We start from the raw sequence: 23,789 nt of genomic DNA, 5'->3' as shown, positions 1-23,789 counted from the left end.
AAGCAGTCTTGCTATCGCCGCAAATCACTTGCCACGTCCTCCTGGTGGTGCCACCATGCCAGACAGCCGAGTCTTGTCCGACCCATGCTGAGGCCAGCAGATCTCCCTCTGAGATTCGGCTCCAAAAATGCTGACCTCCATAAAGATCAATGACTCCACCGTGAAGGTCATCCTAGGTTGTCAATGTCAAGGGCTGTCAGTGCGGAAACAAAAACAAATCCTCTATTGTCATTCAGTCATGTCTGCTATTCATTTGCCTTGAGTAATGAGGGGCGGAACAATCCAATTATCGATAACGATTCTGATGTTGTTATTGATATTGATCTGTGTCAGCGTCAGGAGTTTCTTTTACTCTCCTGTATGAACTGCTAACACAAACCTTGACGCAATACATTTACATCACGGAATTTAGTTATTAAAATGAAAAAAATGACCAGGCTTTATTTTTAAATGTCCACGTATCTATATTTACCACAAATGGTCAATGGGAACGGTGTAAAGCAGATGTATCATGTGGGAGTACTTACATATATGCAGGCCAAGAAGTGATCTGAATAATTAAAGTGAGAAAATAGAGAATCAGAACAATATATGTATATACACATTTCTATTGAGGTGCTGGTTTACAATGTTTGTTCAAATCCACACATGCGGAAGTACTGTTAAAAAAAATGACAGTCATATATGTTAAATAAAATCTTTTCATTTATTTTACAAATGTTTCACAATTGCGGTGAACACTCACTCATACATGTAAACACAGCTATTTACGTGTAAGCTGACACGCACGCGCACACACGTGGTCATTCCCTTCAAGTGTGAGTCCGATCCGATCCGATCACAAAAGCGCTCGGTGTTTTGCAGTCCAAAGAAAAACAAAGTGAAGCGTGAGAGTTCTCTACGGTACCAAACCTCGTGGGGTGCTGTTTACACCAAAATATGTCGTTTTGCCACAGAAAGTGAGAATAAAAGTGTTACGAACGTGGCTGCAATCCGACCACGGATATGTCCTGGGGAAAACATGGCTTTCGGGGTGACTAAAATCTTTTTTTCCCCCCTCCTCAAGTTTAAAGAAGAAGAACCTTGAAAGGCAGCAACACTTTCCAGCCTTTGATAAAATAAAGTCGCACGCGCAAAAATACTTTGATCATTGTCTTGCCGCAATTCCTTGCTCAGGGCAACCTCCGCAGATAGATGATCAAAAAATAGAAAATGTCAAATAATAACGACAACGTTCCGGATGTGGACGAGGGGGTCCGACAAAGAGACGCGAAGGAGAGGAAGACAATCAAGTCTGATTTCGTCTGAAACAAGATACCGTTCTCTTCTTCCTCATGGCTGGACTTCATTTCCCATAGTGCACTTTTTCGCTCCTTTCAGTCCCTGGACGTGACTTTGAACGTTGTGTCGAGAGTCAGTACATGCTGGTTTCCTTCAAATTGTGGGCCTTCAAGTTTCGGGCCTTCAGTCACCGAGGCTTGCAGTCAAACCTCCACCTGGCCTTGAGTCAGATGGGCCTTGAGTTGTTGGGCGGCGTTGAAGATCTTCCTCTGGTGACCCAGCAGGTTCACGCCAAGGTTCTGGATGTCTCTGATGGAGACAGCACAAGAGTCAGAAGAGTTGGAGGTAAAGGTTGACGAAACCCCGCACCCCCCTGCGGATTTTTGGCTGAACTCACTCCACGGTGAGGCGGCTGACTCTGTCCAACGTGTCCAAATGCGCCCGAGCGAACTCGTCTTGATATCGCTCCATCCTCAGTGCCCGTAGCCAATCGCTGACTGTGGACACTGATGAGAAGTCTGTCGGGGTGGGGGTTAGCAGCGGCTGCGAGCAGCTTCTACAGATACAAGATAAAACAAATCAAAGACTATGTGGAGACTCGGCTCGTGGGCGGCAATCTTACCGCGTTATGTCAGTCTTGAGGGACACGGGATGCCTAATGAGGCGGTCCATGGAGGACAGGATGGACTCGAAGCTCGGCCTGTCCTCTCGTTCGGCCTGCCAGCATTGAAGCATCAGCGAGTGGAGAGCTGAGGGGCAACCGGTGGGGGCGGGGAGGCGGAACTGCTCTGCTACGGCCTTCATCACCTGTGTCGAACATTGACAAAAGGACTCACATGGACCCCCGAGCAAAAGTGAAGCTCAAAACCATTCATCTTCCATAAAACTAAAATTGAAGACTAAAAAGCTCCTTGGTACCCACTTCTTGATTGCTCATGTCCCAATAGGGCCGCTCTCCGTATGACATGACTTCCCACATGAGGATGCCGAAGCTCCAGACGTCGCTGGCCGAGCTGAACTTGCGATGCTGAAAGGCTTCCGGAGCTGTCCACCTCACAGGGATCTTGCTCCCCTGATGCAGGACAACGGGAGCTGCTTAAGTACTCCACATTGCACTAGAAGGAAGTTCCGATCCCCCGGTACGCACCAGCGAGGCCGTGTACGTCGGCATGTTGTGGTCCATGCCCCTCATGAGTCGTGACAGGCCGAAGTCAGACACTTTGCACACCAGGTTGGAGTTGACCAGCACGTTTCTGGCCGCCAGGTCCCTGTGGACAAAGTTCCTCTCTGACAGGTAACGCATCCCAGCGCCGACACCTCGGAGCATCCCCACCAGCTGGAGGACGCTGAATTGACCCTCGTTCTCCTATAGAGGGCGACGAAAAGTCAATACAAGGTCAAACATAAGTTCTCTGTTTGATCGTCTCACCCTGAGGAAAGAATCCAGGGGTCCGTTCTCCATGAACTCTGTGATTATCCTTGCCGAGGGAACACGGGTAATCACGCCCTCTAACTTGAGCACGTTGGGGTGGTCAAACTGTCCCAAGACCCCCGCCTCACTCAGGAACATGCTCTTTTCTCTGTCAGACGCCCCCAAGCGCAAAGTTTTGACGGCGACCAGCAACTCCCGGCGGCCCGGCGGACGATAGCGACCTCTGGACACCTCCCCGAACTGGGCTGCAGAGGACAAGAAGCATTGCTCATTATCGCCATCAAACAGTCACCGGCCCATTCTGAGAGAAATGAGACTTACCAGAACCAATCACCTCCTCGATCTTCAGGTGAGTGGACTCGATCTCTCGGGCGAATTCTTTGACGGCCTCGCTGGGGTCCTCGTAAGTGGAAGGGTCCACGTAATATTTCACGCCACCTGGAGAAACAGATTGATTCTAAGTCACCACTAGAGGGAGCATGCACATGCGAGTAAATCACATAGTACTAATGAAAGGTTAAGTTGGAACTACAGCCGGGAATTTTTAAAATATTTTTTTCTGTTATTCTTTGAATTTAAAACCTTTGTCTCGTTTTTGACGAAAACGTATGTCAACTGCAGTCAAAGGGGTAAAAAGAACCTTGAAAAAAAAATGCATCCTCCCACCTCTGTTACTGATGTACCTCTGGAGCCTATCGCTGTATGGACTCGCCCTCCTTTTGCTAACGCACAAAAGCAAACACGTTAATTGCACGATATGCTTTTGGTCTGGTTACGTTGGTCCACCGACTCACCTGCGAAAGACCACCACCACCACAATGGCCGCCACCACCAGCAGAAACGCCGCCCCTCCCATCACTGAGCCCACTAGCAGAGGAAGCTGATTTTGAACCTGCTGTGAATGTTCTTCTATGAAAGAGAAAATAGAAATAATAATAATAATAATAATAATAACAATATATTGATGAATGGATGCCATGTTAGCCTCCAGGATTCATTTTGGGCCTTACCAAGCGGCAGTGTGGTGAAGTAGACGGTGTTGCTGAAAGGACCGAAGCCGCGCTCGTTGCGAGCTCGGATCTGGAAGGCGTAGATGGAGCCCGCGATGAGTGAGCCGACGGTTAGAGTGTTGGTCTCGCTGTACACGCTGACCGCGCTGTCCACGTCCGAGGCCTGTCAAAGCCACCACGGAGCCAACCGTGAGACATCTGCTGGTTCTTGGGATAAGCCCCGCCCACCTCACAACCCCAGTACGCACACCTTATCAAAGTATCTGAGCTGGTACTCCAGAATGTCACCGTTGGGTCTGTCAGGCTGTGGCCATGACAGGGTGATGGAGTCCGGGGCCCGACTCAGCTGGTGCATCATGGGAACTGTACCGGGAACTGTGGGATACAATCATTGCCAAATTCAAAGGTGTCATTTCAATTTGTTTGCCAAGACAACATGCAACATAATCTCCCTTCCTCATTCATCTCGGTCCTTTTAGTCAGCCCACAGAGACTATAATGGGATCTGACGGGATACTGTAACCTCGCGCAACCTTCCTGCCTGGACAGCGAGAGCAGAAAGAGGAGGAGGAGGAGAAGGGCAGCGGGAGGCGCTCTTCATGCCAGTACCAAACATAAATACATTAACATCAAAAGCGGGCTTCACTTTCATCTCCTCGTTTTTCATCCTGTCCGTCCCAACTCACCTGACTGGCTCGTGGTAAAATTGATGCTTGTGTAACGAGCCGGGAATGGGCTCAGCGCCGACACCTCATTCATGGCTTGCACCTGGCACAGTGAGAACAACACATCGCTCCTTTGAGTATCTGAGCAGGATGTCAAGCCCAGCCCAGGCTGTAAACCTGACAACTCACCTGTATGAGGTAGGTGACCCTGGTGAGCAGGTTGTTGAGGGTCACGCTGGTTTGCTTGAGGTTGGTCTGGACGGGGCTGAAGGTGACACCTTCTCCGCACCAGGAGCACGACGCTGGGTTGGTGATGGTAGGCGAGGGGCAGATGCGACACACCACTCCGTACCAGACTTCACTGCGGCCTCCCATATCCACCGGGGGGCGCCACCTTAGAGATACCCCGCCACCGTCGCCGCTCTCATACTCCCACGACAAGGACACTGGAGCCGAGGGAGGAGCTGCGTAGAGAATAAAACAAAACAAGCGAGCAAGAACATTTAAGGAATGTTGGAAAACATGCACTCAATTGTCCATATTGTAGTGTTTGGTTATTTTTGTTGCAGCCCCGCGTCATGGCTAAAGTCGGCCCAGATGGGCCCCAGTTTACCCAAATGAGAACAAACGCTGTCAAAAAAAGAAGATGGATTTACGACTGACCCGCGTGCGTGTTGACAAATGTGAAGCGAGGAGACCAAACGTCTCAATTAAAGATCTGTAAGAGCGAGCAGATGATGGATGTGGCATCTCGCTGTGGTGTGAGCAAGATAAACGAGCGCGGGACTCCCTCGGAGCGTGACCGACAAAAGCGCACAAAAGGCTCACTTGTGCAGGCTGACGAGTTGGCGTCGCCAACCGCCCGGTAGAAGCCGCTGCGACATTCGCACACACTGGAGCCCTCGTGGCTTGTTCTGCTGTTGGGGGGGCACACCGAGCAGGGAGCGGAACCCGAGGCCGGCTTGAAGTAGCCCACTGAGCAGCCTGCAGGAAGACACAAAAGAATAGTCTTTCAGTTAATCAATAATAATAATAATACTATAATATTATAATACATAATTATAACTGTCAATGTTTTTTTTTAATACTGTTCTCATAAATTTATGTCTTAAAAAATTAAAATGTCATCGTTTCAAAATTTCAATCTGACTATATGCCTACCACTGATTTTTTTAATATTTCCTGGAACATTTTGAAGATTTTTTTTGTGAATAATATGAAAAAATAATGACAACCATATATTAACAATATAATAATAATAAGACATGTTCTTAATATTTTACATTTTTCCTCTTTTCCCCAGGGGGAAACACTTACCAAAAACTGTTTGGTATTTTCCCTCACAGACAAATGCAACCACAGCAAAAATGATTTTGGGGCCGAGCAACCAATTCTTGTGAATTAGTGGTGAAAGGCGAGGCCTGTTATTAGCAGTAAGTTGTGTTCTGCTGCTGAAAGGCTAAAAGGGTGGCCGGCGTCTCGCCAGGCCACCGGCTGCCGCGCAAGAGCCGCACATGTTGTGCTGGCCACCATGTTTTTTTGCTGAGGGTAGAGGCAATCTATTTGAAAGAAAGCAGCACATTTGGAGGAACATCGATAATCCTTCTTAGCTTGGGCTCCAATTTGGACGCTTGCAAAGGGAAACGCTTGAATCAATATTAAGGCGTGACTCCCACAAGCTGTTATTGAAAACACATGAAGGAAAAGATTGAATAAAAAATAAAGTGATAAAATGAATGGAATTTGTCTGCTAGTATAAAACTGCTGGCTAATATATTTGACTGCTTCCAAATGTGGAGCGTGCGTCGAGTGCTAACATCACACGCGCACGCCGAGGTCGAGGCTAAACGCGTCCGTCGCCGCGCCTGCGGCCTCGTTCGTCCCGAGCTGCCGCTGCAAGACGATTGAGTGCTGATGAGTTGTCATGCTTATTTCAGCGCGCGACGGGAGGAACAATCAAAAACAGAACCTTTATTAACTATAAAAAAATAAATAAATAACAAAAAGGGGAGGAGGGGCATGAGGATTGCACCATTGTGGGCATGTGCAAAGACATTTTTTGGGGCATGTGCTTAAGCGCTACGCAAAAGGGAAGGAAGAAGGAGCAGAAAGTAAAAGAAATAGAGAGAATGAAGCGATAAAAGCCTTTCGGTGTTCTCGCTTGTCGGCTGGACTTGAGCGTGGCTTTTATACAGGTGTGAAGATGGGAAAGGGCAAAACAGAGCACCCAAAGCGGCCATGTGAGTTCTTGACTTGGAGGACGGAACGAAGGAAGAAAGGAAGGAAGACAATGTTAACGGCAGCTTTCTTCCATCTTTAATGCTCCGTGAGCACATCGGCCGACGTGTTGGCTTACACGTTTGACATGAAACATGAATTTGATGAAAAGCATGCATTGAGTATTTGTTGAGTGCAAGACAAAAAAGCTCTCTATATATTGTGCAATAAAGAAAAAAAATTAATTAACAAAAATATTTTTTTTTCATTTTAGTTTTTGTTTACAAACTGGCCTGATCAGTATTATGCTCAGCGTGGTTTTAATTGCACTGAACCTTCTTGTTTCTATTTGAGTAGAGCGGGATTTAAAAAATTAAAAAAAAGCAATGTGCTATTCAAAGAGAGAGACATGAGGGCAGCTGGATGTGTAATTTCATGATCTCGACATAATACTTTGCTGCTGCCTGGATCAGTGACCCACTTTTTCTTCTTGTTCTCGCTCTCTCTCTTTCAACTCCCAGCATAATCTGTCGCGCACGCACACACACACACACACACACACACACACACACACACACACACACACACACACACACACACACACACACACACACACGCACGCACGCACGCACGCACGCACTCAGGCACAGATGCGAACATTCAGCATCCAGTGAATCACACATTCGCTCAGCTACTGGCCGACAAATCATGTCCATTCTTTTGTTTCCCTTTCTCTTGTGTACACGATGATGTTGGGAATGAGTAAACACTAACTAGTGAGTGAAGACGATGAAAAAAGATGATGTCATGGCAGCCACCCTCTCAGCTAACATCAGCGACCTTGGACACTGCAAATGTTTTCAACAGGCACGCTCCAAAATGTTCTCAATAGATTAGCTATAGCTGAAAAAGAAGAGGGACAACTCCATTTTTGCTGCAAGTTTTCCTTCCTGTAGGAATACTTAGCGCATGCCGTGTTTTCCAATCTTTATTGAGCCAAGGCGCATATTTGAGATCACATCACGGCACGCTACTGCCAAACAAAAGTGAAGTATTCATGCGGAACTATATACTATATCACTATGTCACTCCATCACTGGTCGGTAGTTTTTCCAACTTTCAGATGCTCGTCGATTACCGCAGACCGCAATAAGCGCAAAGCAAGAGGAAATCGTGCTTAAGACAACGAATGGCTAAAATTTGGGATCATTTGAAACTGAATAACAGAAAATACACAACTGCACAGCTATGGTAAGGTAAACATATTAGCTAATTGAATATAGTCATTAGCTAATCTAATATAGCCTACCACGAACAAAATGTGATCCCTTCATTAGTGTTTAGGGTGGAGGGAGGAGAGACATAGCCGCTGTTGCACTTTCAATCAGTTCATCAAACAGAAAAAAAATAAAGATGACTTGTCGACGGCCTCAACTCAGGTCACGCAACAAACACGCAGCGTGGCGAACGCTTATCCAGCCAAAGCTACATTCTCATTGATGCGTAATTGGTTTCCCCTGCTCAGTCAGTCAGTCCTATTTCGCGCGAATGCCCTTCTAAGCTTCTCGTTCACCCACACGAGGCCTCACAAATGTCAAGAAGAGACTCATCAGTCGGCCAGAACCCAAACAACATCCGGTAGCCGGCCGGTCGGCGCGCACGTGTGCGCTTTCAAACGAGACGAGAGGAGATTCGGCACGAAAACAAGTTTCCGAATGTCACCGTGACGGTATAGCGTGGGCAGATGTTCCGCTCTACTTGCTTGTGACAAACTCTTTGATGAATAATTAAAATGGGACTTTTTCAATTGCTTTCTGCCAAAATGTCAGCTGTGTTTTTCTGGGCGCAAAATAGCAAAGCTTTGGCTTTGTGACGCTTTGTCATCACTCTTAAAGTTTCAAAGGTTGTGTCAGGGGGGAGTACAAAACTAAATACTCAACAACTAATCATATTTGGGAAACATATTTCGATCAGCCACATGAAAATAGCTTGAATGGAGTTTGTTTTGTTTTGTTGTGACATTTGGAAAATAAGTGATGGAAAGCAGCCGCTTGCAAAGTGCCTCCTCGTTAAAAACAAGCGGCGAGCTGAAATGCAAATAAGCAGACGCACTTAACAGTGAGAGAAGTACGTCTTCTTTTTCAAGTGAGGTGTCTAAACAATTAACATTTCGCCGACGTTTGTCAAGTTTGGATCGGAGCAGCCAATGACATTTACAAATGTCCCAGAAAACAAAAGGTTGCACGTCCACGCCATCCCGACCGTCATCTGGCAATGTTTAATTACCAGTGATGACTTCATCACCATTTTGTCTCTCTTGTAATCATCGCTCAATGAATGGCTCAACAAAAACACAGCTCGTCCAAAGATGGTCGCAACCGTGAGATCGCTCGCAAGTGCCTTTCAACCAAGTTAGGACGAGAGAAAAAGCCTTGACATATTTCACAGCTGAGTTGGCGCGACTGAAACAGTCATTGTCATGAGCCTCCGGATCTTGGCAGCAAAATTCGGGAGGAACTTTGCTTGCTAGCGTACATACAGTGGACCCAATTAGACAGACAATTATAAAAAAATAAAAATAAAACTTCCGCAGATTTTAATTTTAAAAATCTCGCCTCTTTGGCGTTCCCGTACGCAAGCATACGCTTGAAAAAGACAACCGTTTGTTTAAATTACATCCTATACTGGTCAATTCATGCCGACCGCCAGCCGTTGCATTGCCAACCCCCGCTGTTTCCATCATTTGCTCACAGACGAGTGGCCTTTACATCCCCGTGACCTAAATGTGTCACAGCCCGCTCACATGATGACTCTCCTCCCCCCCCTGCTGTCCTCTTCTTATATCTCGTCACTGTTCGCTCATCTCTCATTGTCCCCCAAAACAAAAATAACAGACGTGCAAGCCCCGGCCGGACAGATGACGTCGGCATTATTTCCTAAACTACGATGGCAGTGCGCTTTTCTGTGCTCTCTGATGAGTTGGACCATATGGACGCAGTTGCCGGTGGAATCTTTTAAATAGATGGTGAAGGATTCAGAAGCGTGCGTGTGCTCATAATGGTGGCGTGCTCTTTAGTCCAGCGTGCGCGATTTCCAGCGTGATGGCTGAATTGGGCTCAATATTCACTGACTCACTTTTATACCGAGGCCAACTGAATACAAATCTTTCAAAACGGAATCAATATCCAATCAATCAAACTTGAAAGAATTGGATAACATCTGGTGGATACGTTCTGCGATTCCATACCGGTGTGCTCAATTTCTCCGATGTAAAATATTTGCTCAAGCATCCCATCTTAACATTGCTTCCATCTGAACTTTCCATCACCACAAGTTCAAGTTGTGGACCAAATTGACAGCATCTCTATTCACTATCACAAGGTGACCGCAGTCCTTTTGCTTATCTTTTTATGCGGCAAAACATCGCCAAAGTCATTTCTATTCCTCCACAATCAGAGCAGGCATCATCGAGGCTTATCAACCCGCCTGTGCACTTTTAATCCTTCCACATGACGACGTGATTATGCCGACGCTGGCTTACCCAAGCAGGCGGATCCGTTAAGGTTGGGTTCAAAGCCCTCATCGCAGACGCAGCCGCCCACGGGCACCATCCACTCGCCCTCGGCGTTGCAGTGCATGCGAGGCCCGTTGCCACCTTGGGCCTTGCTGTGGGGGACACAGGTTCCACCCACCGGCACCAGAGCCGTGGGCTCGGCCCCGGAGGGGGTGGCCGGGTAGGACGCCAAGTAGAGGCTGGTGGCGGGACAGCGGCGGTAGAAGACAGACACTCCCATGAGGGAAACGCAGGCGCCGCTGTCCACAACGGCCAGGACGAATCTGCCGAGGGAGGTCACATGAGCCAAAGTTCTCACAATCTGGAGTGGAGCAGGACACACGCGTGCGCGTCTTTACCCATTGCGTGTGAGCGGGGCGAAGCTGCGTGTCTTGATGTTGATGCGGCTGTAGCGATTGGGTTGGTACTGATGTGGTGAACTGGGCTCCACCTTGGAAAAACTCTTGTCTGCTGCGATGGTATCAATCTTCACCCAGCCCTCCCTGCTCTCCTTCTCGCCGCTGGAAGGCTGCACGGACGCAAGAGAATATTAATTACGTTAATAGACAGCAGATGATATAAACTACTCGGTAGCATTTTTAACATAAACTAAACAAAAAGATAAAAATAGAATTGCGATATTAAAAAAGCAAAACAGAAATAAGAACAGTTTTTATGTTCTTTTTTCTGGATTTTTCTGAGATGGAGAAAATGCAAATGTTTGAAACTAATGTAAAAGGTTGTCTTTAGTTCCAATATCGACATAAAGGGAGCAGCACTTTTTTAATTTTTCACTTACCACTTCCTGATTCAACAGCACAACACCGCAAACTCAAATCTTCCAAGATGGCTGCATCCTTGAAATTAGCATTAGCATTCGCCTTTCGTAAAAACGTTTCAGATTTCAGTTCAGAAATTAATGGAAGACTAAGTTAAAATAAATACAATCATAAGCAAATTATAGATCATCTTACATGAAATATTGACACAGTAGTGAACTTTGACCACTAATACACTCAACTGTTCAGTTACTCACTTGAGGACAATATAAGAACTAAGGCAATTAACAATGCCGCCTAGTGGCCTGGCATGTAAACTACAGCGTTTTCATGATTTTTTTTGGTGGGTTTATTGCCATGTGCTCAAAATATACTATGGAATCAATCTGACTAAATTTGAATGCAAGACAAAGTGAGGAGCGAGGCGAATGTTGATTCTGCTCCAAGCAGGTCGCCGCAGGAATTTGCGTTCAAGCCCTCTCGTCGACTTTCAGCGCTTCCTGCTCCTTCCTCATCAAGCTTTGATTTGCATGTTATAAAAGGCTTCTCGTCTCTCCGAAGAGCGACACACTCATCTTTACAAATATCCCCCCCTCCCTTCCTGCCGATGGGTCCCGAAATGGGCGGAAAAAGCAGAGAAAACTTCTTAGTGAACTAAATAAAACATTTTTGCAAAGGCCGCCACAGCCACTTAGGAAGCCTTTAGAGGCAATTAGTTGGATGGCGGTGATGTTTTGAGAGATGACAGCGACATCTTTCCGTACCCTGCGAATCGTAGCTTATTAGCTTCACATCAATGTGATGCAAGGCGTCGTCTCCTCTCGGCAAGAACACAAATGATGAGCATGATTAGGCAATTACTTGCTTGTACAACAAGGGTGACATTAGCGTGCGAACGGCAAATGTTGTGTATTATCCCTATTAAGAATACACGTGTCAACAATTATATGCAACAAAGTAGTTTATAGTGTCTTGGAATTTTTCAATATAATTAGTTTTCATAAGTTTACGTATTAGTTTTTGAACATGAAGATGTTGACGTATGTGGAATGCAAGGTATTGTCATTGATTGTGTTATAAAGTAAACTATATATGATATACTGTTCACTGAGTCTCAACTCATCAGTACAGCACTATTAGGAATTGTTCTTCATAAAGCAAGGGTGTCAAACTCTTTTTTTTCGCGGGCCGCATTGTAGTCATAGTTTCTTTCGGGGGGCCATTATAGCTGTCAACCTAAATAAATGTATGAGCACCTCATATTATATATAGTAAAAGCTACAAAACAAACTGACAAATAACTTGTTTTCAAATCAGACTAGTGAAAACTGGTCAAATTTTTAAACAAAAGTTATTTTTAAAAGTGAAGACAATCTGCAATTCTCGTAATGACACAAATTTGATACACAATTTGTCTTCGCGGGCCACATAAAATGATGTGGCGGGCCGTATCTGGCCCCTGGGCCTTGAGTTTGACACCTGTGTCATAAAGGATCAGAAATGGATCTGTCCACACTAAATTTGAACGTCAACGCAAATCTCAACAAATTCACAAGTCAGGTAAATGTATGAACAAAAAATTCAAATGCGGTAGATAGAAAATGTCGGACATATTGTCGTGTCTGTGTTCGGTACATGGAGGCAACGGCCTTACATCCGGCGCCCAAGTCCTCTCCAGTTCTCGCTGGCTGTCGGCCTGCTTGTAGTACAAGGTGAGCGTCTCCCGGCAGGTGGGCGACGGGTTCCGCAGGCTGGCGCAGTCCCGCACCGAGAAGCGCAGGGTGACGAAGACCCGCGGGGCGTCGTGGCGATACAGGAAGGGCGTGGCCAACCAGTTGTCTTTGGTGCGCGAGTTCTGGTTGACGTTGCAAACCTCAAACGTCCGGATGAGCCTCCCGCGGTCGTCCAGGACGCTCACTTCGTCCCACTGGAAGGAACACAAACAAATGCTTGTTAGAGTCCCGTATTTTCCGGACTATAAGGTGCACCGGACTATAGGGCGCACCTTCAATAAATGGCCCATTTTAAAACTTTGTCCATATATAAGGCGCACCGGACTATAAGGCGCACCATTAATGCATTCATTTTATGCGACAGTCCTATATAGAAGATATGCACGTGACGTCCCAGACCGGCTGACGGTTTGTTTGGGTGGCAAAAAGCGGCGGATGCTAATAGGGCTAAGGCTGAATTGAGCTTTAGAGATAAGTGTACGGGGGCATTTTTTTAGCATTTTATCGGTGGCAGATCGTGGCAGAGTTGTTACGATGCAACTTTGACCGTGGTGAAGAGTTGTTGTGCCTCAGGATGTGCCTATCGCTTCCAAAAAGGCGATACCCTGCGGACCGGACCAGAAAGGATAGCTGGGTGGCGGCGCTTCGTAGGGTGGAACATGGCCGCAACAGCTCCAAGCTTTGGAAGCCAACTATCCATTCTTACATCTGCTCAGATCACTTTGTGGGAAGTACATAATTTTGTTTTATTGACGTCAACATAAATCTGTGAGGTATACTGGATATAGTGCTATAAGGTACACATCCACCATCAGAGGACGCTGGCATGAGTGCCTCTCATAACATTTGAAATGTACTCTTTTTATTTATTTTAATATATGTGATGTTTGTTTTTTATCCTGTGAGCCAAGAGCCTGTAATAAAGTCTATTATTATTGCTCGGATATTCCCTTTTTCTTGCTGCTACTCGGCCATGACCTATGGAAGGCATAATTACACAGCTTCATTCCAGTATGTTTGTCCAATTGCTAGTTTCTAATAATTAGATTGTTCACATATCTACAATTATAATATATTATTATTATATTATGTACTGGCATCTTCTCTGTTTCGCTCCACTGGCTGTGACTCAACGGAATGGACATAATCAGCAGTCAGGTAGTGATATCGTTGCAAACTCTTGTAGGCTCTGAGGTCTTCCTTGGTATATGGACTTGAACAATCTATCAAATAGTTGTAAATGTCTGGATATGTTACGGGCGGAAAAGTCGCCTTATCAGAGGACCAAACGCTTGCTGTCCCAGCTCCTGCTACGCTTGAGCTGGTGGCGTTCTTACTTGGTTTCCACAGTGGATCAACACGAATGTTATATTTTTTCAACTTTTCAATGTATCTCTTGCGTAACTGGACGCAATAATCCCTCACGACACCCACCCAGGCCGCCATCCTCACGAGTCTAGTGGCAGCGGACGAGGCTTTTTGCCACCCAAACAATAATGGCCGCCCTGATCTGTGACGTCAGTGCATATCCTCTATAGGGTCCGACCATTCGCACCGACATTCCACAAACCATTACCATTGTGAATGAACTTGAAAATATGTAACTATATCCTTTACTATATCCTTTGCAGATAGGTTGATATTGCAAATGAGAATCTGTTAAATTAAAGATTAAAATAATAACTAATTCACAATTTTATGAAAGTTTAATGATTTTTTTATGAGATGTATTAAGTTTGTTTTATGGTTGTTATTGTTGTATGAATAAGAAGGGTGATATTGGTGTTTGCGGCTGCAGTAAACAGGCCAGGTTGCATCATGTCAGATTTTTAATCCAAATCAAATCATTCTCTATTTTATCTTTTTTTATTTTAACTTCAGACGCAACAAATTACTTTAGAATCACAAAATAATGATCCATAGTCTTTTTGTTTCATGAGTCATAGTTTTCAGTGAGCCACTTATGATTGATTTTATGACACAATGCTTCGGGCCAGTTTAAATTTAGACGCGGTCGCATTTGGCCCGTGGGCCAGAATTTGGTCCATATAGAAGGCGCACTGGACTATAAGGCGCACTGTCGGCTTTTGAGAAAATTTGAGGTTTTTCGGTGCGCCTTATAGTCCGGAATATACGGTACATTATGGCAAGACTTACAAAGCGGCCATTTTTATTTATTTTTTTTAGTTCATCAATGTTTTAAGCTCACCCCAAGCTAGCACTGACTATTTTTGTCGGAATTTGTTCTCCTGCCGTTTCATTTCCATATAAGTTCACTTGGACACTTGCGTGACTATCACATAACATGATCATAAACAGAGGCCAGCGGTGTCATTATGGTGAATCCTAATACTGTCAACGCCATCATGGCTTTTGAGCACTTCATTCATGGAGAAAACCCGGCGGCACCAAAGCCGACGAGCCAAAATGCAAATGCAGTCCGCGCTTTAGCTTCACCAATTATTCGCCGGCAGTGTGAAAAAAAAAGGCTTGCGCAGCCCTCGGTCCTTTTATGTCGTAACGTTGAGGAATGATGTATTAAACATGCTCATCATTCTCCACGCAACAATGGCAGGCCGAATGGGCGGGAACACTCGCTCAAACAATTTGTGTGTGTCTGTCTTTGTGTGCGACTGTGACAAAAGTCTGAATCATCGCACAACATTTGGTCCAATTAAAATAATGATGACACGCAGATACGAAGACTCGGCCGTGCTGTCACAATAAAAGGGATGGAATGTAATTTGAGACAAAGGAGATAACTGGAAGGGAGGCAACATGCAAACACCCACTAGTCATAAAATTAGGTACACCTACACAAAAGAAAATCTGCATTCTACAATTGAGATGTTTTGATGCCCCTCACGTGTGGGCAAGGAGAACAACGCTCACACATGCGCTTGCATCCATTTATTGAACAAGACAAAAAGCCAAACACACAAATAGAAAAATGAGAACACTGGCTTGGAGCTGCTGTAGGCCACAACTCATGTCCAGATGCTCACACGCAGACTCGGTGTGGAAGACACACACACCACGAAAGAAAGTAGGCTCACAGATTGTGTGTGTACATGTGTGTGTGTGTGTGTGTGTGTGTGTGTGTGTGTGTGTGTGTGTTGGTGGTGTGGGGGTAGATAATAAGTAACAAACAGAAAAAATAGGAACAACTCACATATATGATTTGATTTGATCTGAAATGCCGGCGAGCCTCGTAATCCCTCCGGTGACAAAAGAACAGGGCGGGGTGGCGGCTCAGAGCCCAAACCAGGACATAAAGACACACACTTACACACACACACGTTTCAGCAGACATGTGGACATGATGGAATTGGGATAAAGGCGTGATAAGAATGCAAACTGCTTTAACTGAAGTCATGAGTTGTGTTGCACGGACTCCGAGTGGGAGACCGAAAGAAGTGGTTGTATGGATGTGAAAGGAGGAAAAGATTGAAAGGACAAGAAGAAGGAGGAAGAAGAAGGAGGGGCCGGGCTGTCATTTGGAGCACGGAGACACAGCAAGGACACGGAATCTTCATGTGCCCCCGAGCCTTGGAAAAAAACAAGATGGCATGTCGGGAGAAATGTACGGAAGACACACATGGACACAAACATACAAGTAATAGTGACCCCACCCCCCCTCCCGCATCTGTTTTTTTGCCTTCGGTCATCCAAACATATCTTGGTCTCACATGCACTTGCCATCATGCACACAAGCACGACATGTGCACACACGCACGTTCGGGAGGGATGTCAGTGTTGGATAAATTCTTTCAGCATGACTCATTGAACAAAGCTATAATGTAGGGTAAGTTTTAGGGACATTTTCAGGCTCGGGCTAAAATTAACTATTTTTTAATTTAGGCTGATTCTAATATTTAACTGAATACATTTCTGTTAACTGAATAATCTGTCATTTAATTAAAAATATATCATGAATAAAATCTCTTTTTTTTAGGGCCCGAAATACTTAAAACAACAAAGAAATGAATTAGAATTAGGCCCGATATATTTAAAACAACAAAGAAATTAATTACTAAGAGTATTTTTACGAGAACTTTGTGTGAGAACCTCTCCAGTGCTGAATTTAAAGGGTTTAAGTGGAGTCGCTTTTATTGGGCGGGAAGTGAGTCAACCGTGTTCACACCCACAACAGCGCCTACCTACAAAAATACCAAAAGATAGAAAACACCAACATTTGAGTAAACATTGTGCTAGACTTCCACTAAGCATGAAAAGAATGCTCTAAGAATTGAAATTGAAAGCAGTTCTTAAAAATAAACAATTAGCAGAAGCAAAACATCTTTCTTTGCCTTTCCAAACTATACAAAGTCACTAATTTAATTTTCTTGAAGTTATTGTTCACTTTTCATTTACTAATGAAACTGGATAAAAGGTGTGTGTGTGTGTGTGTGTATAATTAGTAGACATAGTGAGCCAGAATCACTCACAGATGAATGAACTTTACTGACCCAGGACATGACCCTGGCACAGTCATGCAAGCAGACATGGACACGCAGACACGCATGTAGAGAAAGGCAAATCCAGGCTTTAATCACTGCAATCTCATCATGGATGAAATCACATGACAAAGAACATGTGTGTGGGGGGGTGTCTAAGACCAAAACTTTTTCTGGTCTTGTGGTGTGTCGCCAGCGTTCAACACACCTTGAAATTACACATTTGCAGGCTCACTTCTACCATGGAGGAGAAAAGCCCCCACAGCATCCGTATAATTTGCCTTTTTTTATGCTCTTTCCAGTTTGAGGTAGCTTGTAATCATGCAGTGACTTCCAGTAGAGGAGACAACGCACACATCTGCACTTGTAATCCCGCCATCTATTCATTTTCCGCCGCTTATCCTGCTAGAGCCTGTCCCGACTGGACTGGAGTGAGAGGCGGGGGCAACCCTGGACTGGTCGCTAGTCAATCGGGGATGAAGCTAACTTTGAAGTTATAACAGGACTGAAGCAGGGGCGTGGTGGCCAACAGGGATTTGGGGGAAATGTCTGGATTTCCCCCAAGAACATTTTTTTTTTTTTTGTCGTACTAGACTAACTGAAATTGTTCCCATAAATGTCAATATGTGAAATGTTCCTGTTGTGGTTCCTTACCCCCGTGTCCGGGTAAGTGGTCCAGCCCAGCTCGGAGGTAGACTCAGTTGTGTCCAGCAGCATCACTGTCAGAAAAACAAACATAGAAGAAGGTTAGAAGGTTCACAATTGATGAGGAGATGTGTCACGCTAAAAATAGAACTTGAGCTCCAAATAAAAAGCAGGACACAGATTATCAGACCCTGGAAGAAATCCAGGTCCGGTGCACGTTGCGCTTTGATCCCCCCCCCACACACAAACACCCCCACACACCCCCACACCCCCACGCTGTGTAATCACAGCACTCTCCCGCTATGTGCGGATGTCGAAGATAATAAGACGTTGCGAGAAGCTGCACGCTGGCACGAGACTCCGGTGTTCGCAAAATCGAACGGATTGACCTGTAAAGGGTGACCTCCATTAAAGGTCAAATAATGAACATGCTGGAAGACCGCTGGTCAAATTTTCAGACAGCCTGTTGAAGATTTTTGGAGTTAAATGTTCACCTGATGTGAATTTCCACTCAATGGTTTTCAAGCACTTAATAAAAGCAGGATCCACTTCGAGGCATTCCGACACATGATGGCCTCCCACACAAAAATGAAGCAGCAAGCCAAGGTATTGAAAAGATGGTGAAACATGTTAAAACACATTTTGAATGCACCCGCTGAACAGGAACAATATGCAGCACCAATGTATAGCCCAACACAAGCAGAAGTGAAATTAGACAAAATTAGACAGTGATTAATAAAAATTAATAAAAAAATCACTTTAATGAGGATGATGTCATCTTGAGGCATTTTTTTTTTAAATCGACTCATTTATCTAAAGCAGTGTTTCCCAACCTTTATGAGAAAAAATAATGGGTCCTAAGATTGACTCTTGAGGAACACCGCAGAAAAAGGAGAACTGACTGTTTTGTATATTGTGTTTCAAAAGCCTTTAAATCCAGTACGGGAAGTAAAAAGACAAATAAGATACACAAGGAATGAAGACAACAACAACATCAAAAGAAAATATAAACAAGCTAGTAACTCTCATAGACCAATGCAAACAAGGGATGGATGTCACCCACGTGTTTGCTAAATTTGGTTTGGCCTTAAGAGACAGTATGAATCTCCTTTGGTGGTTTAAAAATAAAAGGAAATAAATGCTTCCCCTCAAAAAAAGCCAGACGGGAAAAGATTGCTTTGTCACTTTTCAAGCAAAACCACCCCATTGTGTTCGTACACACATTTTGTTGGGACGGGGGTCTACACTTAGAATCTGGCCACAGGAATTTTTCCAGCTGGCTTCCAAATTTCCCGCTGGCCGCCGTCCGCTCCAGTCTGGCAGCGAGCACACTTAACCAAAGTTTCCTGTGCATGGTGAAGCAACAAACTTCCCGTTGGAATGTTTTTTTGGGGAGGTTAAAAAAAATTGCATGGAGAGAAGCGCTTATTTTCTGACGGGCTGCAGTCGACGTACAGTAAGTCGTGCTTCGGGGGGGGAAACATCTACCTCTCTGGTTTTGCATAAATAATTCTTACAGGGGTCATACAATTTTGATCAGATTTCATGCCTCACGATTGTTGAAAAGGAATTTCTCATCTGTGCGTGGAGAAGATCTCTGCCTTGACGGCAGATGGTTTAGGTTCAGTCACAGATGATGAGAAGAATATGATGTCATTTGCGGATTATCTCTGACTGAGCTGGATAAAGAATATATGTTATATTGTTTGTGTCGCTCGAGTGTTCCAAAATTTTCTCCAGTTAACGTAATATGATGAAGCAATTTCTCCTACACGTTCTTTGACAGTCTCTGAGGGAAAGCCAAACTATGACTGATAATCTCATGACAAAATAATTTTGATTTATAATCTTCATGGAACCTAACATGCATGTTTTTGGTAAGTGGGAGGAAGCCGTGAAAGCCACGCGAGCTCATGGAGACCGCGCAAACTTCACACAGGAAGGTCAGAATGCAACCAAGCATGAGTAATAACACGTTTAAAGATTTAAAAATGAATATTCACGTCTCTCTAGTTCCCTTGTCTTGAGGGAGCGAGATAGGCTACTAACTATGCGAAACAAACGTGTAGATGAGCGGATCGTTGCCAAGTGCCGCATGCATGTCTCGTGGCGTGACATTTGGATGGTGAATAATTCACGGTGACATCACGAGGTAAAGCGTTGAGTGCACACCTTTCAGGGAATTAAGACCTCGCGACATGGACAAAAAAGTGATGGTGGGGGGACTTTTGCTGGCAGGGCCACTTGGCTGTAAAAGCCTCTTTATTTAACTCTGTGACACACACACACACGCACACACACACACACACACACTGCCACAGCATCTCCGTTCTTGGTCCATCTGACAGCAGAAACACTCGACTTTTGTTCTTGACAGCTCGGAGAAGTGCTGAGTCTGCAATCTGGACCTGAGTGCTGTTGCATTTAAAGCACAGCGCTTCACTCGATGCTTCTTTTACCAGCTCTTCCATCATGTCCCCTTGTCTACTTTCTTAGTTTCACTTCTATTTTTACCACTTTTTTTTTAACCACGAGTATGTTAACCCTATATTGTATTTTAAATACAGGGTGTGACTACTTTTGCCACCTCGCAGTCATCTTCTTCGCATCCTGCTCGCGTGTCTATTATTCATACGGGAGAAAAAAAAGTGACAGCAGGATCCGACTGGGTGTACATTAAAAACCGCCGCCTGAGCGTTGCCTTCGCCGCCATCGTGTTTGTCTCTCGCCGAGCGCAAGCGTGGGTGAGAACGGTGCAGTGGTGACCCGCATTAGTTCACGGGCGACCTCCTCCGCTTGGCTCACAGCTGAGCGGTCCTCCAACTCGCAGCCTCCAAATCCACTTTCCACATTTGCCGCCACACTCTCGCGCCTGCAAAGTGTCATGTTTGTTTTCGACGTCGCGCCTGCTTTTGGGCCACATGTTACTTTAACGCCTTACACAATCCGCCAAAGACTTTTATGATTAACAAACGCCCCAGGTTGTATTACAGCTTAAGAGCAACGGTAAATAGAATAAAATACATTTTAAAAATTTATATAGCCTTCAATTACGCACACTCTTCAAACTGATAGGTTGAAATAGCCAACCCAGAGCCAATACTAGGTTATTTATACCCAACACATTGGTTTGAGGGTTTGACTCAAGATTTCAACATGGGATAAAAAAAAAATAAAAAATCATAGTGATGAGATAAAGCTACCAAGAAATAGGTTGCCAGGTTATCAATGTAGCTGTGGTTTGTAAAATAAAATAAAATAAACTGTGTAAAATAAAATAAAATAAAATAACTTAAAATAAAATAAAACAAAACAAAATAAAATAAAATAAAATAAAATAAAATAAAATAAAATAAAATAAAATAAAATAAAATAAAATAAAATAAAATAGAAATAGAAATAAAATAAAGATAAAATAAGCGGTGTGACCCACTGAGGCATTCAGTCAACACCAACAAGACTTCAACATGAATTCCTTAGCTCAGTCAAAGCTGAGAAAATTGACCAGTCTCGTGTAGTCAAAAGCACTCAACAATTTACACCTGCACGTTGACATTTCCTTGTAAGATGGCCGCACTTGCAAGCATGCAGTCCTCCGATGGATGCTCCACCCACAGACAGTTGGTCCAGGACGAAGCCTCAAGCAAACCATCATTACGTGCGACCACAGACGGCCAGCCCTACACCAAGACAGCAGGGCCTGATGAACCTTAGTCCCGAAATAACCACGGCCGTGTCGCGTCAAAAATCCTTGCAAAAATGCTTGCTACACTCTTTCAGTTACAACAGAGAGTGACCTGAGCAGAAGGTTCCTTTTTTTTCCGGCCTTGTGTTGACAGACTATGTCGCCCGCCCTTTGTTTTCATCATCATCCCGAAAAGACGGCTTATCACACCTAACGACAGAGCGGCGAGCTGCCTAATTAAGTTGGAGCTTGACTGGAGCAGAAGCTCTGGAAGGGCCTCAGGTGCACCTTCTTGCCGTCCGTATGGTGACAAAGTCCACACGCCATCATCACAAATCCAAATCACACACAATGTCAGCTCACCCGTGACCCGAGTAAGGACAAGCGCTAGAGAAAATGGTCAGATGGCTTGTGCGGCCAACTTGCTGTCTTATTTGCCTGCCTACAAAATAACTCAAGTAATATCTCAGCGGTTCAAAGAACAAGCAATAACATCGTTGCACACAGAATGTGCCCAGACAGACCCGACATGCCACGGCGAGGTAGATCTTTACGGATGCCCCCGCTATTGGGTCATTTATGTACTACGCGGAGCTTCATTTCAACAACACCGAGTCAGTAGGCCAAGCTCAAGTGTGGTGGCCTTGCTCACGCTCTTTCATCCTCATCCAGGCCATCTGCTGCCAGCACTGATCGATGGGCGGCCACACGCTGACGTACAAGTTACCTCTTTGATACACACACAGACATGATTGAGATTTTTAAATAAATCTGAGCAGGATCTTTAAATTATTATTATTATATAGAATTATTTATAAAAGTAGGCTTGGTGTTATTTAGTAGTTACATATTTGTTATAATCCTAATAATATTTATTTACAGACTAATAGTAGTGGTCCTAACAATGATCCCTGTGGAACACCAGTGGCGTCAGGCATCAGTTACATTAAATAGGGTGTTTTTTTTTGAGAAAGGAATATAATTACAGGTTTTCATTGTGATTTATCACAGAGAATAATAATTTTCCATAGATGCCAAGTCCGTTTTTTTAATTCAAAATTTTGAACAGGTGCCGATCCAAAATTCTTTTTTTTTTTAGTAAGACCAGCTTCAAGGGCACAACACACATTGACAGACAGGTACATCCTTCGCCTCCACGCACAGATGATATCTGAGTCATTAGACGACTATCAGTCCAATCTCTCAAACCTGCCCACTCTCATCTGCCCAGGATAAAATCTCACTTAAACAATCTTGCACATTTGCCTCCATAGGCACTCAAGAGTGTAGATGGGGGCAGGAGGTCTCTTACTTATGAGCGACAGAGAAAGTGTGTATGTGTGTGTTGGAGAGTGTGTGTGTGTGGGGGGGGGGAGTGTGTGGGTGTGTGTGTGTGTTGAGGGTTGCCTGGCTTGAGGGGGACATCAGAGAGTGAGGGGGAGGTAGCTTACGCAACTTATTATTCATTTGTATCTGCTACCTTATCTCCATATTGTTCTGTTTGCTGATGAACGATAAGCCCCAACATGCACCTGGCAACACACACACACACACACACACAGACACACACACATGCACGCTGGAACAAGGTGAGAGGGTGTTACTCCTGGCAACAATTGAATTCCCATACAGAGCAGTCGGAGTTCCTCAGTGAAGACTAACTTTGAGCGAGCTCTCATCACAATCAGAACATTATGAAAAATGAAATATTCATGAGCGTGAGTAAAAAGTTACTTCTTACCGTCTTCAGCTGAATTGGGCCGGAGAACGAGACAGAGGCACAGAAAGACGCTCCACATCTCCACTACAGAGTGACACTGACAGCGGGCTGGGGAGGGAGAGCGCATGAAAGAGTGAGAGATTGTGTGTGTGTGTCGAGAGAGGGGGGGTAGGGGTAGGAGGAGTCTGCTTCCACTATCAGGAACAGGAGGAGGATGAATGAATGAGAGAAAAGGGTGGGGGGGTTGTGATATTTACAGAAAGAAAAAAAATTGCCTATGTAAACAATGCCATCGTCATGGAAACAAGAGAGTTAATAAGAAGGGTGAGAGTCACCTCAATGTCAGCCAGCATGTTGTGGCATCCCTCACATGTCTATGTCATGCACACTTTTATTTGTGAAGTCATGCCTGGCCCACGCACGCCACACACTGGTCGCCTCAAAGCATTGCAGCTTGTTGACTGGGCGCTTTTCATGCCCCAGTTCCCTGCAATGAGGAAGACTTGAGTAGACTCTTGCAAGGGAGATGTTTGCCCGCCGGCTCGACACAATTCGATGGCCCCATTCCCAGCCGGTCGGGGGCGTGGGGGGCAGGGGCAACTAAATATGGGT

General features: G+C 44.9%; 1 protein-coding gene across 2 annotated transcripts; it reads right to left on the bottom strand.

The window, feature by feature from the left end:
• Positions 1-683: 683 nt before the first annotated feature.
• Positions 684-23,558, bottom strand: ephb6 (eph receptor B6). Of its 2 annotated transcripts, XM_088388199.1 has the most exons (20): positions 23,513-23,558; positions 23,199-23,285; positions 17,782-17,846; positions 12,592-12,864; positions 10,518-10,687; positions 10,147-10,442; positions 5,217-5,372; positions 4,578-4,852; positions 4,410-4,491; positions 3,974-4,098; positions 3,724-3,886; positions 3,508-3,622; positions 3,380-3,435; positions 3,035-3,151; positions 2,711-2,958; positions 2,429-2,647; positions 2,204-2,353; positions 1,904-2,088; positions 1,679-1,837; positions 684-1,590 (listed from the first exon to the last, which is right to left on the bottom strand). In XM_088388199.1, the coding sequence occupies exons 2-20, from the start codon at positions 23,254-23,256 to the stop codon at positions 1,485-1,487; spliced, it is 3,018 nt and encodes a 1,005-aa protein (XP_088244325.1). In that variant the 5' UTR covers positions 23,257-23,285; positions 23,513-23,558; the 3' UTR covers positions 684-1,484. The 2 variants fall into 2 exon arrangements, with proteins under 2 accessions (XP_088244325.1, XP_088244324.1); XM_088388198.1 differs by lacking the exon at positions 23,513-23,558 and having other exon boundaries at positions 23,199-23,304.
• Positions 23,559-23,789: the final 231 nt, after the last annotated feature.

Source organism: Syngnathus floridae, chromosome 10 (genome assembly GCF_059516105.1).
Source record: "Syngnathus floridae isolate MCC-2025c chromosome 10, RoL_Sflo_1.0, whole genome shotgun sequence".
NCBI lineage: Eukaryota > Metazoa > Chordata > Actinopteri > Syngnathiformes > Syngnathidae > Syngnathus > Syngnathus floridae.
Note: the sequence above shows the minus strand (reverse complement) of the source record. Positions and strands in the feature narration are given on the sequence as shown.